This window comes from Canis aureus, chromosome 11, assembly GCF_053574225.1.
Source record: "Canis aureus isolate CA01 chromosome 11, VMU_Caureus_v.1.0, whole genome shotgun sequence".
NCBI classification, from domain to species: Eukaryota; Metazoa; Chordata; class Mammalia; order Carnivora; family Canidae; genus Canis; species Canis aureus.
This window is the reverse complement of record NC_135621.1, coordinates 19,719,354-19,735,410: the sequence shown is the minus strand read 5'-3', so window position 1 is coordinate 19,735,410 and position 16,057 is coordinate 19,719,354. Positions and strand designations below refer to the sequence as shown.

Below are 16,057 nucleotides of genomic sequence, written 5' to 3'. Positions count from 1 at the left end.
ACGCACCGAGCGAGTGGCACTAGGTGAAGCCAGTGACAGTGTCCGGACTACGTGGTCCCTTCCTGCAAGGCAGGCACTCCAGGGGCTGAGCGAGCACTCAGTCCAAGCACAGGGAAGCGTCCGAGGGCCTCTCAACACCTCCTGAGGACGGACATGGAGATGGCAGGCACGTTTCTACTGTTTCACCAATAACAATCTCGCTTTTCTTCACTTTTTTTAGAAGGTTTTAATTATTTATTCCAAAGAGACACAGAAAGAGGCAGAGGGAGAAGCAGGCTCCATGCAGGGAGCCCGATGCGGGACTCGATCTCAGGACCCCGGGGTCACAACCTGGGCCGAAGGCAGACGCTCAACCACTGAGCCACCCGGGTGCCCCGCTCTTCTATTTTGAAAGGACGTTCATAAACTAATACTTTTCAGAACTGAAACAAGGAGACTGTGGCCATGACCTCTGGGCCAGCTGACCCGCAGGCGTTTACCCCCACCCTGCCACCCAGCAGCTTGCCTCGGGGGCTGCCTGCTTGCTGCACGGGGCTCCCATCTACCCTGTAAAGTGCCAGGCAGACGGCGGGCTGTCTGGCTGGTGGTGCCTCGCATGCCAAGCCATTGCTTACCTGGCAGAGGGAAAACGTGGTGGACACGACCCCAATCAGGACGTTCAGCACGTCTTTCACTAGCTCGCACTCCTTCACCAGCACGGGCTGCGGGACCTGCAGCAGGCCCCCGCCGAGCGCCTGCAGCTCCCCTCGGCAGAGCCTGCAGAACCTGTCGAAGGTGTCCCTGCCGGCCTCCGTGAGGTAGGGCTCCTCTCTGTGGCCGGGGGGGCTGCGTGGGAGACAGGGGGGGACACTGAGCACAGGGTTGAGCTGCGCCGGCAGAAGGCAGAGGGAGAGGGCCTGAGAAGACCAGGGCGCGGACCCTCGGAGGGCATTATGCTGAATCTTTAGGTTAAGTCAGTACGGAGCCCTCAGCAGCATTATCAAGGCAGCCACGCGGAAGCACCGCAGGGGTCGCCGGCAGGGGCCCGGATCAACCAACATGGCCAGTCCGTAAAACGGAGGAGGACCCCGGCAGGGACGGACTCTGTGACACACACTACAACACGGACGAGCCCGAGGACTTTATGCAAAGTTGAATACAGCAGACGTGAAACCGTGACTCAAAATGAGCATGAGGCCCCCTTCGCCCCTCCCGGGCCCGAGGGCTTGAGACAACAGTGCCCTGCAGCCGGCAGGGGGAACCCCGGGGCAGGGGCCGCAGCGGACCAGGCAGGTGGGCCCAGCACAGCGCCTCCCACCCACCCCATCCACCCCACCCCCACCCCGGGCCAACCGAATATTTTACTGAGGTTTCCTTTACTCAGGCCAGCAAGGCTCAAGACGTGTGGGACAGAAGGGACGCTGGGTCTTGCAGGGCTACCTCTGGGCACATGGCGGCCTCCAGGGGCTCTGTGTCCACAGGGCCCTAGGCCAGGAATTCAAGAACCAGGTCTACACAGCACAGCACATCATTCAAAAGCAGCCAAAAAAAACAGTGTCACTTTTTAAATATTCCCTTGAAAACCATCAACCCCTACTGGAAAACATGAAAGAGCTCTTTTCTAAAACCCACTGAAAGAGTAATTTCTCAGTAAAGGGGGCTCAGCGAATACAGGCCCTTTACAAACTTTTCTTCTCGTTTTTAATAGCTAACCAGCTCCTTTCTCCTCCCTGCCAAAAAACTTGTTTTTAGGTCTAGGATATCCAAAAAAGTACCATTTATTCTTCAGAGACAAAAGTCATCTCCCGAGGAGGCAGTAACAGGGTCCTGACACGGAGATGCAGGTCTGACCGCCGGCACGCCTTCATCCCAGCAGGCGCGACACACAAGGTACAAGAACAATACATCTCAGAACCTGTTAAAATCAAAACTACTGGGCAGTTCTGGTGGCTCAGTGGTTTAGCGCCGCTTTTAGCCCAGGGCATGATCCTGGAGACCCGGGATCAGGTCCTACATCGGGCTCCCTGCATGGAGCTTGCTTCTTCCTCTGCCTGTGTCTCTGCCCCTCTCTCTCTCTCTCTCTCTCTCTCTCTCTGTGTGTGTGTCTCTCATGAATAAATAAATAAAATCTTTATAAAAAAAAAATCAAAACTACTTTAGGGGCGCCTGCGGGGCTCAGTCTGTCCGCCTTAACTCAGGTCATGATCTCAGAGTCCCGGGACTGAGTCCCTGTGTCGGGCTCCCTGCTCAGCGGGGAGCCTGCTCCTCCCTCTGCCCCTCCCTAGCCCCCACTCTCGCTTTCTCCCAAATAAATAAAATCTTAAAAATCAATAACCCTCTCTGACAATGCACCACAAGTCGCTCTTCCCCTCATTCAGCAGTATCTGAGCGCAGGCGGAGAGCGGAGGACAAGCCCAGCCCTCACGTGGCAGGGGCTGCAGCCAGAAGCACCGAGGAAGCACCGACTAGGAATCTAGGGCCAGGGAGGCCTCGAGAGGCCCTGGGAGCAGCAAGAGAAATGGGGTTACTGTGAGTGGAGCTGGGGGCACAGGGAGGATTCATGGAGGATCTGGACCGGCCCTCCTCCCCGACCAGGGGCAGCCATCAGGTGCGGCAGGCAGAGCAATGACGAGCCCTGGCGTCTGCCCCCAGAAGGCAGCACTGGCCGTGTGGAAGAGGAGCAGGGCGGCCAGTCCTGAGGTGTCCAGGCTGGCAGAGGGGTGTGCCCAGACACGGACGTCTGCCCTCACACCCTCACGGAGAGACCCCGCCGTTTGGGTCCTCCTGGGAGTCCCTCAGGACAGGTCCAGGCAGGTACCACCCCACCTCTCACCCCCCGCTGCTCCTGCCCCGACTCCTTGGGGTGCATGCCAGCACCACCCTCCGCGCAGGCCCTCTGGGGAGTCAGAGCTAAGGGAGAAAAGCCCACGAGGGAGCGAAGGCAGCCTTCAGCATATGAAACCGCTTCCCTGAGAGCGGGTGGCAGGCACGGAGCAGCGGCCCAGGAGCAGGAGGGCGGCCTTCAGGCCCACGGGGGTCCCCCGGGCCGCCAGAGGACGGAGCAGACAGCCAGCTCTGCTTCTGGAGGCAGCAGCCTCCTTCATTCCCACCAGCCAGAGCTCACGGCAGGAAACCAGCAGGTGGCTGGGCTTGAAACTGAAACAAATTCAAGACATTTGCGAAATGAGCTTGAGCAAAAAGGGTGGCAGGGGTCGGTGGGATCAGGTTCCCACAACAGGCAGAGGAGGCTCAGGGGAGGGCAGCTGGGGCCGAGCCCGCCCAGGCTCCCCCTGAAGCCACCATGCTGGGTGGCGCTGCACACCGGCTCACGTCCCAGAAGCACGGCTGCCGTCCTCCCCACAGGGAAGAGCGCTGTGCTGCTCTGCGCTGCCGGGCTGCGTGGTCAGCGGCCTCCAGGGGACGCCCAGGACATCGAGTGCACTCAGCAGCACAGGGACCGAGGACAGACACCCGTGAGTAATCATATCCCAACAGCGACCTGAACAGTGGGGCTTCACGAAGGAAACACCCACTGCACAGAAATGGAGAAAAGAACGCGCTAAGCCGTTGGCCCAGTTCCTAGCAGGACGGCTGGACTCGCCTGGGGAACACCTGACCAGACACCCGACGGGAAGTTCCCGGGGAGGAAGGACAAGGCAAGCCCGGTGGTGCTGAGGAAGTAGGGAGCCGGCCGGCCCTGGAGGAGGCCCCTGGGGGACAGTGACCCCACCCCAGCATGAGCAGCACCTCACTGTGTACGCCCAGGCCCACGGCGCGTGGCCCAGAGGCCGGCTCAGAAGGCCCTCGGCTCCCTGCGCACCCTGACGCCGTGCAGTGCTCCCCAAACCACTATTCCACAGAACTGCCAGCCGCTAACACAGGACAAGAGTCCCAGGAGTGAGTACTGGGAAACCTGTGTCCTCCATCCACGCGACTCTGGGAGGTTTCAAGAGACACCAGCGCTTCACCAGCTCTCAGAGGTCCTGAGTGCAGAGGCCTCCCTGACCCGGATGAGCCCGGGGAACGAGATGCCGGCCGCGGTCAGGGCAGCAGGGCGGTGACCGGAGAGTGCCACGCTCGGCCCTACACATGAAGAGCAGCGGACACGAAGAACGTCCCCTCCCCAGCACCCTGGGCCCAGGGCCCTGAACACACCGCCACGGGGCTGCCCTCAACACCTCGGACTGGGAGCCCTCACGGTAAGGACGTAACCCAGCAGGAGTTCCCAGCACACGAGTACGTCCCGCAAGTCTTCCCCTCGGCATCTCTCTCACCCCCAGGACCCAGGCACCGCCGCACACCAGCCTGACCCAAACGCCTGGGCTCCGAATCCCAGTGCACCTGCTCTCCCAACCACTACCTGGGCAGAGTCAAGGCCTCGCACTCCTGGGAGGCGGGGGGCATGCTGAACAGGAAAGGCTCACATACCATCCAACCTGTTCCCAGCACCTCCGCTTGCTGGCCTCGTAGGTGAGCACAGCATCCCACAGGTCGATGTCCGGAGTCACGCCGGGTTCAGACTGGGAGTCAGGAGTCAAATTAGAGGCTGACTGGAACCCTTCATCGTCGGACTGGTCCACACTCTGAGGAACCTGGACGTCATGGGAAAGACGGGGACATCACTAGGCCGTTGGGTCTAAACCTCACCCAAGCGTGGTTGTGACACACCTCCAGGGCCTCACTACGAGAAATACCCAGCAGAACTCAACCTGTGGCTGGTACCTCCTTTTGACATTAGGGGGACAGCGACTGGAAAGAGCCACGTGAGTGTGAAAGCACAGCACTGGAGAGGGACAAGCAGCGGGCCCGCGTGTGCAGGTGGCAGTGGACCCCCACCTCCCAGGACCCGGACCTTTTCCGTGACCCAGGGAAGGTCAGGAGAGGCATCTGCAAGAGCCCGGGGAGCTGGCGGCAGGAGAGCAGACACGCTACCTTGATGGGCAGCCCGGAGACGTCAGCGCTGTCGGGCACCGGCGGCAGGTCCAGCCGGACATCCATGTCGTAGGTGCGGCTGTGCACGAGGGCCCCGAAGAGGGAGACCCGGGTGTCTCTCTCAAACCTGTCCCCGCAGGGGTCGCCGTAGGAGAAGAGCCCCGACCCCGCGGCGGGCAGGCCGGCGCCCGGGGCCGCCTCCATCACCTGCAGCGCCCCGCGGACCGCGTCCTGGCACAAGCACTCCTCCCCGCAGATCAACGAGCGCACAGCCATCTCGAACGCGCTCAGGTCTGAGCAGTCGTAGCCGCCGTAGGGCACGTTCCTGCCGACGTGCTGGCTGTGCAGGAAGTAGTCCCGCGGCCGCCGCAGTGCCCGGGGGGGCCCGCTGCCCGCCAGCCGCACCAGGAGCTCCAGCACCGGCCCCGCCTCCGCCAGCCGCCCGCTCGGCGCCGCCTCCAGCTCCGCCAGCAGCCGCTCCAGGCGGTCGGCCTCGGCGCCCAGCCCGGCCACCCTCAGGTCGAAGGACAGCATGAGGACCCTGTTCTTCACCGGGAGCCTCGGCAGGCCGGGCCGCGCCCTGCGGGTCTCCTCCCGGAACAGGTGCGAGAAGAGCGCGTCGTAGGCCGCCCGCTTGAGGCTGCGCTTGGCCCGGGGCCGGCCGCCGCGGCGCGGGCCCGCCTGAGCGTCCGCGGCCGGCAGCAGGGCCTCGCACAGGTCGTCCAGCAGCTGCGGCACGCTGGCCATGCCCGGCCTCCCCGCGGCCCAGCGCCCCGCCCCGCCCCGCGGCCGTCTCCCCCGGGAGGCTCCAGTTCCCGCCGCCGCGGCCTCACTGCGTCGCGCCCCCGCCAGGCCGCGGGAAGCAGGCGCGCCGGAAGTGCGTCACCGGGAGGGCGGGGCGCGGGCCCTTCCGGCTTGGAGCGCCGCGCGGGGCGGGAAACTTGAGGCCCGCTGCGGAGCCGGGGGAGGAGGCGGAGTCGGGCTTTCGCTAAAGTTCTCGGTGATGGGGGCGAGAAGCCCACAGAGGGCGCACGGCTGGGGCGAGCTGGCACGCGGGAGCGCGGGGACGCAGGGGCCCCTCCGGGAGGCCCGAGCCCGCAGCTCACCCGGGCCGGAAGCACCGCTGCCCGGACCCCGGCTTCTCGCCCGCGTCCGAACTGCCGGTCGCCCCGGTTGCAGAGCGGGCGGGTGCAGAGGGACTGCTGCCAGCGGGCAGGTGCGGGACGGGCATGTGCAGGCGGGGCGGATGCGGGACGGGCGGGTGCAGGCGGGCGGGTGCGGGACGGGCAGGTGCGGACAGGCGGGTGCGGGAGGGGCGACTGCGGACGGGCAGGTGCAGACGGGGCAGGTGCGGACCGGCGGGTGCAGGCGGGGCGGGTGCGGGACGGGCGGATGCGGGACCGACAGTTGCAGATGGGCAGGTGCACGACGGGCAGGTACGGACGGGCGGGTGCGGGAGGAGCAGGTGCAGGTAGGCAGGTGCAGGACGGGCAGGTGCGGGTGGGCAGGTGCACGATGGGCAAGTGCGGAAGGGCAGGTGCGGGACGGGCCGGTAGAGAGGACTGCTGCCAGCAGAGAGGTGCCGGATGGGCAGGTGTGGGCGGACAGGTGCAGGATGGGCAGGTGCAGGACAGGCAGGTGCGGATGCACGGGTGCGGGCGGGCAGGTGCAGGCGGGCAGGTGGAGAGGGACTGCTGCGGGATGGGCGGGTGCAGACGGGCAGGTGAGGGCGGGCAGGTGTAGAAGGACTGGTGCCAGCAGAGTAATAAGAGTAATAAGTAAAAGAGTACTTCATTTATTTTGAAAAGAATACTTTAAAAATAGATTAAAAACCAAAAAAGCACCCTAACTGGGATGCCTACTTTGATTGAAATGTTGAAACTTCAAAACGTTATCAGGAATCCAAAACTACATTTCTGCAGGGCGCCTGGGTGGGGCTGTGGGTTTAGCCGCTCACTTGGTTTCAGCTCAGGGCTGATCTCAGGGTCATGGGATCAAGCCCCACGTGGGGCTCCCGGCTCAGTGGGGAGTGTGGGATTCTCTCCCTGCACCCCTACCCCGTGCATGCGCGTGCGGTCTCTAAATAAATGTTAAAAAAATACATTAAAATAAAATTACCTCTCCACAAAATACAATGTCTAGGCTAACTGAGGCAAACAGAGACAGAAAGTCTTCCGAGGACTGTTTCCATGCCCCTGTCTTTGGGGACACAAGGCCCCACCTCCCCGCCCGTACTCAGCTTCCCTCGGCACCACCCCAGCTCCTCTACCACTTCATTCGCATTCAGATTCTCATGACTTTCTCTTTTCCCCTAAACCCCGTCTCCTGACTCCTTCCTTTCCTAGACTCATCAAAACCTGCTCCTTTAAAGTTAACATCTTCTGAGGATCCAGCTAAACACCACATTTCTTACATTCCCTGGACTAAGGCTGAATTTAATTGCAAGGCATAGTTAGAGTCTCCTAAAATGAGTGAAAACCCCCCATAGGTTTGCTGAAGAATTTTTTTTTATGATTTTATTTATTTATTAATGAGAGAGGCAGAGACACAGGCAGAGGGAGAAGCAGGCTCCATGCAGGGAGCCTGACATGAGACTCGATCCCGGGTCTCCAGGATCAGGCCCTGAGCCGAAGGCAGGCACTAAACTGTGAGCCCCCCAGGGATCCTGTTTTTTTTTTTAATTTTTTTAAAATTTATTTATGATAGGCACACAGTGAGAGAGAGAGAGGCAGAGACACAGGCAGAGGGAGAAGCAGGCTCCATGCACCGGGAGCCCGATGTGGGACTCGATCCCGGGTCTCCAGGATCGCGCCCTGGGCCAAAGGCAGGTGCCAAACCACTGCGCCACCCAGGGCAGGGATCCTGTTGGAAGAATTTAACGACTCACTGACTGAGCTTCCCACGCACCCCTAACGCTGTTTTTTAATGGATTGACCCAGGTCTCTCTCCTTCAGTTAAAAGGACTGGGTGTTCAGAACCAGTTTTGGTGGGGAAAGAAGCCCACGGGAAGTGCCGCCTCTTGTCCCAGATGCCCAGAGCATAAACGGGGAAACCCGTCCACATGAGTGGATTTCGTGCAGCTTCCATAATGCGTGGATGTCAGCGTCTCTTAGCCATGGTTTGGGGTTTCCTCATGGGACTGAAGCTCTGTCCTAGACAGTCCAGGGCTGCTTCCGTGGGGAAGCCGTCTAGAGCTTCACGGGGCTCAGAGGACTGTCCCTGCCGCGGTGCTCCAGCAGGTCTTGCTCCTGGTGCACATGCCGTCCTCTGTGCCCCGCGTTAGTCTCACGCACGACCAGCACTGGGGAGTCTTGACTGGTAAAATCCGTCAGCCTCCCAAGTACCTGGGCCACGAGCCTGCTGCTGGTCCTTCTGGATCGGCCTTGAGATCCAGCCTTTGAGACCCAGGACAGCCACCGCGCTTGGGCCCTGCCCCTCTGACCCACAGTTAGTGGCAGCAGATCCACTCAAGATGCTCAGGTCTGACTGCTTCTATCACAAGTAACCATCCGGGGAGCCTGGAGGGCTCAACGGTTGAGCACTGCCTTCAGCCCAGGGCATGATCCCAGAGACCTGGGATCGAGTCCCACGTCGGGCTCCCTGCATGGAGCCTGCGTCTCCCTCTGCCGGTGTCTCTGCCTCTCTCTCCCTCGGTCTCTCATAAATAAATAAGATATTTAAAGAAAAAATAAAAGTAACCATCCGGGGCACCCAGGTGGTTCAGCGGTTGAGCATCGAGTCTTCATTTCCGCTCAGTGTGATTTCCTCAGCAGTGAGGTCGAGCCCCAGGGGGTGCTCAGCGCTAAGTGGGGAGTCTGCTTGAGGAGTCTCTCCCTCTGCCCCTGCTGCACACACTCTCCCCTCAAATGAATAAATGAATGTGTTTTTTTTTTTAACTTTTCAAAGTAGCAATCTCCCCGTGAGCTCCTGGGAGATGGAGATGATGACCTTATGCATCACATCTTGCAACCTGGAGATTTCCTTTCCGGGAAAAAGACCCCTCCAGAACCCTTTCGGGATGTGCTGACCTGCCCCCATGCCGCCAACATCCAGGTGAGAGACTTGGGTCCGCGGGACCCGTGGGGAGAAAGCACCGGAGCCCGGCTGGGCCTGCCCAGTGGCTGGTGAGCACGGGGTGCCCTGTGCGCTCCTCCCAAGCCCTTGCAGAGGGGGCGCCTCATCATGATCCCAGGACAAACCCATGTCCCACTTTCCTGATGGGTTAAAAGGTTCAGGATTCACAAAAATCCCGCTTTCATCTGACTTGTGTCTGACACTAGATTCTGACCCAAATTCAGCCTCTGAATTCACTGCCTGTTAGGCTGTATTATCGGATAAGCTTTGTTTTCTTTTTTTTTTTTAAGATTTTTTTATTTACTTTTTTTTTTTTTAAAGATTTTATTTATTTATTCATTCATGATAGACAGAGAGAGAGAGGAGGCAGAGACAGAGGGAGAAGCAGGCTCCGCGCCGGGAGCCCGATGTGGGACTCGATCCCGGGACTCCAGGATCACACCCTGGGCCAAAGGCAGGCGCCAAACCACTGAGCCACCCAGGGATTCCCCTTTATTTACTTTTTTAAGATTTTATTTATTCACGAGAGACAGAGAAAGAAAGAGAGAGAGAGAGAGAGAGGCAGAGACACAGGCAGAGGGAGAAGCAGGCTCCATGCAGGGAGCCCGACATGGGACCCAATCCTGGGTCTCCAGGCTCACACTCTGGGCTGAAGGTGGCACTAAACCGCTGCGCCACCCGGGCTGCCCCTAAGCTTTGTTTTCAAAGTGTTTTTTTGTTTGTTTGCTTGTTTGTTTGTTTAAAGAGAACAGTACTGTCTCAGTGCGTCTCAGGTTTTGCTGTTTGTGTTCAGCTACTGCTTGGTTTTTCCCAAATGCCCTTGGCTAATTGTTTTCGTGTGTTCTTGCAACATCCCGTCTCCCCGCAGGAACTTCCAGGAGGCACATAGGAGTCTGGCTTTGCCTCCCTAGGGGGAACTTTTCTACCCTAAATTGGAATAAGTGCCAATAAAATACCTCCAGGAGGCAACACCGCCGACCTACCATCTGGTTTAGAACCGTCGTACAGGGACACCTGGGGGACTCAACAGTGGAGCGTCTGCCTTCACCTCAGGGTGTGACCCCGGGGTCCTGGGATAGAGTCCCCCATCAGGGTCCCTGCAGGGAGCCTGATTCTCCCTCTGCAGGTGTCTCTGCCTCTCTGTGTGTCTCCATCATACAATTTGGGATTGTTGTGGTACTTCTGTTTTGTGTAGCTATTTTAAGTTTTATACTTTGTTACCTGTCAAACTTTTGTAAAGAATGATGTGCCCAATAGAGAAACATCTCCAATACTTGTAACCTTGAGAATGTGTAGGCTTTCAGTGAGAAGTGCCTGGAAGTTCTCCCTCCTGACCTTCTTTCTGACTCAGATGTGGCCTCAAGTGGTCTCCAGCGGGCACGCGCGCTCCCTCTGATGGAGGACAGGACAACCAGGAAAGTCCTTCCTGCGTCCACAGGCCAAACTATAAATACGGAAAACCTGACTCTCCATCAGCGATGCTTTCAAAGAAAGATCTTGATCAAAAGGGGGGAAATGGGGCAGCCCCGGTGGCACAGCGGTTTAGCGCCGCCTGCAGCCCAGGGTGTGATCCTGGAGACCCTGGATCGAGTCCCACATCAGGCTCTCTGTATGATGCCTGCTTCTCCCTCTGCCTGTGTCTCTGCCTCTCTCTCTCTGTCTCTATGAATAAATAAATAAAATCTTTAAAAAAAGGGGGGGGGTAATGTGAAAATTAATAAAGGGAAATGCATGAAGTGGGCTTGGGAGGCCCGAAGGGGAGGCTGGGGGGTGAGCTGAACCACCCGCTCCAATTACAGGAACCCCTGGCAGTTAGAGACCCAGGAGCAGAACCGGGGAATCCTCACCGTCCCTGACTCTGGCTTTTCTCCAATGGATGTTCATTCACAACAACTCTTCCCAACTTCTTCCTTCTTTCCCAGAAAATAATGTTCCTCCTCCTTTGCTTGCTGGACTTGCCTGTGCTCTTGCCATAGTCTGCTTGTCCCAAACTGCAATCCTCTGCTACTCCTAAATAAACCCATTTTTGCTGGTAAAATAACTTTTATTTTCAAGGTTAACAGTGTAGCAAGTGAGGACGGGCCATCCGGGCAGAGGTGGCCACTGGAGGTGGGCTCCAGGTCACGGCCGTGGACAGCTCCGCAGTCTGGCCCCTCTGGACAGGGGTCTCAGGCAGTGGTGTGCTGGTGAATGTCGAATAACCGGCTCTTGGGGGACGAGCTTGTATTGGCGTCCCTGGGGTACGAATACTTGCACTGTGGCCGATTTCAAGGTACTGGGTCACAGCACTCAAGAAGGAGCTGGGAACACGGGTACAGGCAGCTGGTCAGCGCTATGAGCAGGTCACCCCCAGGCCGTGAGCCCCTCCCCGCAGAGCTCTAAGGCAGGACTACCGCCTAGATTCCCAGCATTCGGCATCCTCACCGGCCACCTGCAGCATCTTCCACTGTGCTTCCAGCTGCCCTCTCAAGTACAGCAGGGCCTGCGTGTCCTCTGGGGGGGCGGTGGAGAAGGGACCCAGGCTGGGGGGTGCGTCTCCATGCAACACCCGGGCCAGGATGCCTGCAAGCTGGGATGTGGGTTCCTGGGCCAGGAAAAGAGGTGGGAGCAGCGAGTCCCTGGTCTCTCCCCACCTCCCCACCCACAGGACGTCCACCCTGCCCAACTCACCTGCTCCACCAGGACCAGGACTCGGCCCCCCGCTGGACCCCGCAGGAGTGCAGCCAGGAGCGCAGCGTGGGGTTCCTGCAGGCCCTGGGCTGGTCCCAGCACCATCAGCACCAGGTCAGGCCGGAAGCCATAGGCCAGGGGCAGCACAAGGGCCAGGACACAGCTCAGGAATGCTCCCGTTGTCTGCAGGGAGGACAGCAGCGTAGCTCCAGCCCTTCAGCCCGGGGTCCCCCACCTCCTGATCTCTGGTGGGCAGCCACACCGACGGTCCCGTCAGGAAGAACAGGTGAACACCAGGGGCTGGTCCCCACAAGGATGCCAGCAAGCAGCCCTGCCCTGACCCCACAGCTCACCCCTGGCAGCGGCATGGAGACGTGGAACGGGGACAGGGCAGCGGCTTCTTTGCCTCTGATATCCAGCCACAGAGTCCTCCTTCCAGAGAAGACCCAGGTGCCTGGGTGTGAGCCCAGACAGCACCAGGGGGGTGGGGGGCAGCACTGCTGGAGACCCTCCCGGGAGCTCGCCTGCCCCTCACGCATGGGCCCCGGGGTGCCCACCACACATAGGACTGGGTGCACATGTGACCCAGGCGTCATACCCGTCATTGGCAAGGTCTGGGGGCCGGTCCAGCTGTCCCACAGCCACACACAGCACCCTAGAGGGAAAAGGTGGCCTGGGACAGGCTGCGCTCACCAAAGCCCACCCGGTGCGGCGGGAGGTGGGAGTGGTGTGGCCAGCCAGGGCAGGGGGTGCCCATGGGCCAGGCTCTGCAGGCTCCGGCTGGCCAGGTGAGGCTCACCTCTGGGCTCTGTGCGACAAGCTACACCGAAGGGCCACATCCAGCATGGCGGCTGCAGCAGGGGTCGTTGCGACACCACTGCTCACCTGTGGGGGTAAATAACGCAGGGCAGGGCAACGCCCATCAGGTAGGGTCACGTCCACCCCTTCTCTTGGTCTCTGTCTACAGAGCGGCCATCTGTACAACCTGAAGTCAAACTGCTCTGCTTCTGGAAATAAGACGCTTAAAACCACACTTTAAATCATCCCCTTCGCCCCACTGTCAGAGTGCCTGGCTGAGTGGGCCTGAAGTCCCGAGCCTGTCCCTAAGAGCTGTTCTAGAAAGGGTCCAGACGCAAGGCAAGTCACGACCAGGTGGTTCTGCACCACCCAGCCCTCCCAGGCCCTGTCCCCAGCCCCAGGGCCACCCTCGGCCATCCCAGGTGCCCCACCTGCCCATCCAGGATCCCCTTCAACAGGTGCAGGACCTTTCCAAGGGCAGTGAAAGCTGTGTCCTGGGCCAGGGCCTCATGGAGCCTGTGGTGGTAAATGGGGACATGTGGACAGGGAATGACACATGGCCCTATCCCTCCCGTCAGGCCCGCTCTGCCCACCTGGCCCAGGCCCGTGTCTCCTCCTGGGGCGCTGACCCCTCCTGATGGAGGACAGCAGGGGGCAGGCCCAGGGCAGCATCTGGCACGGTCAGGGCAACAGCCATGCGGACAGGGGGTGTGGGGTGGAGGTGCAGCTGGCCCAGGAGGGAACTCAGCACAGCTGAGGCCTGGGCCTCCGCTGCCTTGAACGTGGGTCCCCCGGGCAACACAAGTGAGGTCCTCCCATCTGCGGAGCAGGTGCCAGGCCTCGCTGTAGGGGCTGACCCTAGGGCATAGTCCAGAGTCAAAGCCAGGGTGTGGGAGCCCGGGCAGTAACCCTGCCACCCAGCATGGGCCACACTGACCTTGCTGCCGGAGGCTGGTCCAGTGAGGGGCCTGGGCTGCCCGGACGCTCTGGATGGACTCCAGGGCACTGGAGGGAGAAGCAGGAGCAGCAAGGCCCAGCCTGGAACACCCAGCCCCCCCAGCCTCCCACCCCGTACCTGCGATGAGGCTCCATGGGCCCCGACAGGGGCGGGACAGGGTCACCCAGCAGCGCCCTCACCACCATGCACACAGACTGGGACAGGGACTCCAGGTGGTAGCCACCCTGGAGAAGGAGAGAACTAGGTGGAATGGGGCAGGGCCTGCGCTGGGGCGGGGCGCCCCCATCCCCGGCAGGACGGCAGCCCCGGCCTGCGGCCCAGCCCCTGGCCGCGGAGCCCACCCAGCCGCCACGGTCACCTCCAGCACGGCACAGACCCGGCCTCCAGCCAGCACCTGCAGCAGCTGCGTGAGGTGGCCGAAGCACTCTGGCGTGGCCTGCATCTGCCCCTGGAACCAGAGCCCAGTGTGAAGGGGGCCTTCCCCGGCCCCCGGCCCCCGGGACCCTCCCCGGCTGGGCCAGGCCCTCACCTCAGGGTCACCAATTGCGGAGTCAAATCCCGCAGAGACGAGGACCAGCTCAGGATCAAACTGCGGGGGGGCAGAGAGAGCCTGGAGCAGGGGTGAAGGGGGAGGGGGAGCCCAAGCACGGAGTCCCCTTCCCACAGTCCCCCCAAGGCCACACCTGCCCCACGCAGTTACCTCAAAGGCCACGGGGAGCAGCACGTGCAGGAAGGCGGCCAGGTAGTCAGCATTTCCCATCCCGACCTGTGGCCACAGGGCATCAGTGTGGGGCCCGTTGGGAGGGCTGTGAGGTCTTCACCCCCAGGCGTGGCCCTGGGGCCCCAGAGGATGTGCTGGACTTGGTCCGGGAGGCCTGGGGCTGCGGGGCAGGGGATGGGGCCTGGCCAGGGGGCTCTGGAGGGGGGCCGGGCAGGGCAGTGGGCACCTGGTTCCAGGGCAGGTTGACGGTGAAGCCACGGCCCTTCCCCTGCCCAACGGCGTCCGCATCTGACTCCCGGAGGTAGGGCCAGAACCGGCCATGCTCATAGCGGTGCCAGGAGAAGTAAAGAACGCTGTGGATGGCCAGCCAGGGCAGAAGTCAGAGGTCAAAGGTGAGGACCTCAGCCCCTTGGCCCCGCCGCAGGGGTCGCCGGGAGGCTCCCATCCCCAGCTCACCTGGGGTCGTCCTCAAAGATATACTGGATGCCCTGACCGTGGTGGACATCCCAGTCGACAATGAGAATCCTGGGGACAGGCAGTGCCAAGCTCACCGAGGGGCAGGGCCTCCAGCCTTGGGGCCGGGAGCCCAGCCCAGGGTGGGAAAGGGCTGAAGGGGGTGTCTCAGCGACTCCCGCCACAACTTTCCCCCGGCCCCTGGCCCCCGGCCAGCCCAGTACACACCTCTGCAGGCCGTGTTTCTGCTGCGCGTGCCTGGCTGCGATGGCCACGTTGTTGAACACACAGAATCCGTTGGCAGCGGCCCTCTGGCTGTGGTGCCCAGGAGGTCTGCCAGTGAAAATGGGTGCGGTCGCATCAGGGTCCACCTGTGCCCGTGCAGGGTCACCCGCGGAGGGGCCGGCCCTCACCTGACCAGGGCAAGCCCGTTGTGCACGGCTCCCATCAGCACCGCGTCCACCAGCTGCAGCGCGGCCCCCACGGCCAGCCGGGCGCAGTGGAAGGTGCTCTGCGGGGGAAGGGTGCAAATGAGCTGCCACCCGCTACACCTCACCCTCTGCCCAGGCCTGTGCCCGGCTCCGGGGCACCAGCGCTCAGCAGAACGGGGGCCAGTGCTAGGTCCCCGCAGCAGCAGCGGGCACAGTATGCAGGGCATTTGCATGCTGATGAACATGGGGATATCGGCACACAGTGGGCAGAGGCGCGTGAATGCACTTTCGGGTGGGAGGCGGGTCCCCAGGGCCGCACCGGGTGGAAGTAGACTGCATCGTACTGTCCCGACAGCGCCCGCAGCTCCTGGGTGTCCAAGGCCTGGGTTCCTCGCAACAGGGACACGTACTCTGGGCTGCAGGGGGCAGGCAGGGGAAGCAGGGTCACCAGCAGGAGCAGGAAGGGGAGGAAAAGGGGGACTGGACCCTGGTAGGACTGTCCCCCTCCCCCCGTTCCCTCACCCACCCACCCACCCAGTGGAGAAATGGGCAAGTAGGGGAGAAACTGTTTCCAAGATGCAGGCAGGCAGGGCCCCGGCGGCCTCCTGGGGCGTGCGGCTCCCCGGGGTCTGACCTGTGGACCAGGCCCAGCTCCTCCTCGGAGGCCTCTCGGGGGGCCAGCTGGAGGCACCTCTGCTCCAGGCCCCCCTGCTGCAGGCGCCGCAGGGCTGCGGTCAGGCGCTCGGGTCGCTCGATCTCACACTCGGGGCTGCGTGGACACGGAGCTCAGGGCCCGGCCCCCCTGCGCACCCCATCCCTCCCCCGCCAGGTCACGCTTACTCTTCCCAGAGCAGCCGCGCGGCTGTCATGTCCTCATGGTACACGAGCGCGGTCCTCATGGTCCCACCACCCTGGGGGGGTCCCTGGGGGGTCGGCGACCCCGGGCCGCAGCTGGGACTGCGCGGAGCCTGGGCGGGAACGCGCAGCACCCAGGCCGCGGCGGCTCCCTCCTGGGGACGGGCTTCCGGCTTCCCCGCCCCG

The 16,057-nt window shown here is 61.6% G+C and overlaps 2 protein-coding genes and 1 long non-coding RNA gene across 15 annotated transcripts in view; 1 reads left to right on the top strand and 2 right to left on the bottom strand.

Moving 5' to 3' along the window:
* TUBGCP6 (tubulin gamma complex component 6) overlaps positions 1–5,673 on the bottom strand; it is a 20,346-nt gene extending 14,673 nt beyond the window's left edge. For 5 of the 6 annotated variants that reach the window (XR_013388898.1, XR_013388899.1, XM_077913961.1 and 2 more), the window contains exons 1-3: positions 4,912–5,673; positions 4,408–4,571; positions 615–825 (exon numbers count right to left, since the gene is read on the bottom strand). Coding sequence is in view for 4 of the 6 variants with exons in the window: in XM_077913961.1 (XP_077770087.1) it covers positions 615–825; positions 4,408–4,571; positions 4,912–5,658 (1,122 nt within the window). In the remaining 2 variants the exon portion in view is untranslated. The remainder of the gene's footprint in view (positions 1–614; positions 826–4,407; positions 4,572–4,911) is intronic. The other variant, XM_077913964.1, reaches the window with a different exon arrangement.
* On the top strand, positions 5,307–11,026 carry LOC144323486 (uncharacterized). Of its 2 annotated transcripts, none has more exons than XR_013388901.1 (3): positions 5,307–5,514; positions 8,821–8,964; positions 10,785–11,026. It is a non-coding gene; the product is annotated as an uncharacterized LOC144323486 (long non-coding RNA). The 2 variants fall into 2 exon arrangements; XR_013388902.1 differs by lacking the exon at positions 5,307–5,514 and adding an exon at positions 5,805–6,127.
* On the bottom strand, positions 11,009–16,057 carry HDAC10 (histone deacetylase 10). Of its 7 annotated transcripts, none has more exons than XM_077913981.1 (20): positions 15,857–16,057; positions 15,651–15,785; positions 15,336–15,432; positions 14,999–15,096; positions 14,814–14,918; positions 14,589–14,657; positions 14,359–14,485; positions 14,112–14,177; positions 13,941–14,000; positions 13,770–13,859; positions 13,529–13,635; positions 13,391–13,458; positions 13,047–13,311; positions 12,885–12,969; positions 12,455–12,540; positions 12,254–12,310; positions 12,009–12,087; positions 11,656–11,838; positions 11,410–11,569; positions 11,009–11,285 (listed from the first exon to the last, which is right to left on the bottom strand). In XM_077913981.1, exons 1-20 carry the CDS (start codon positions 15,913–15,915, stop codon positions 11,275–11,277), a joined length of 2,007 nt encoding a protein of 668 aa, XP_077770107.1. In that variant the 5' UTR covers positions 15,916–16,057; the 3' UTR covers positions 11,009–11,274. The 7 variants fall into 7 exon arrangements, with proteins under 7 accessions (XP_077770107.1, XP_077770109.1, XP_077770108.1 ...); XM_077913983.1 differs by having other exon boundaries at positions 11,410–11,478; XM_077913982.1 differs by having other exon boundaries at positions 13,806–13,859.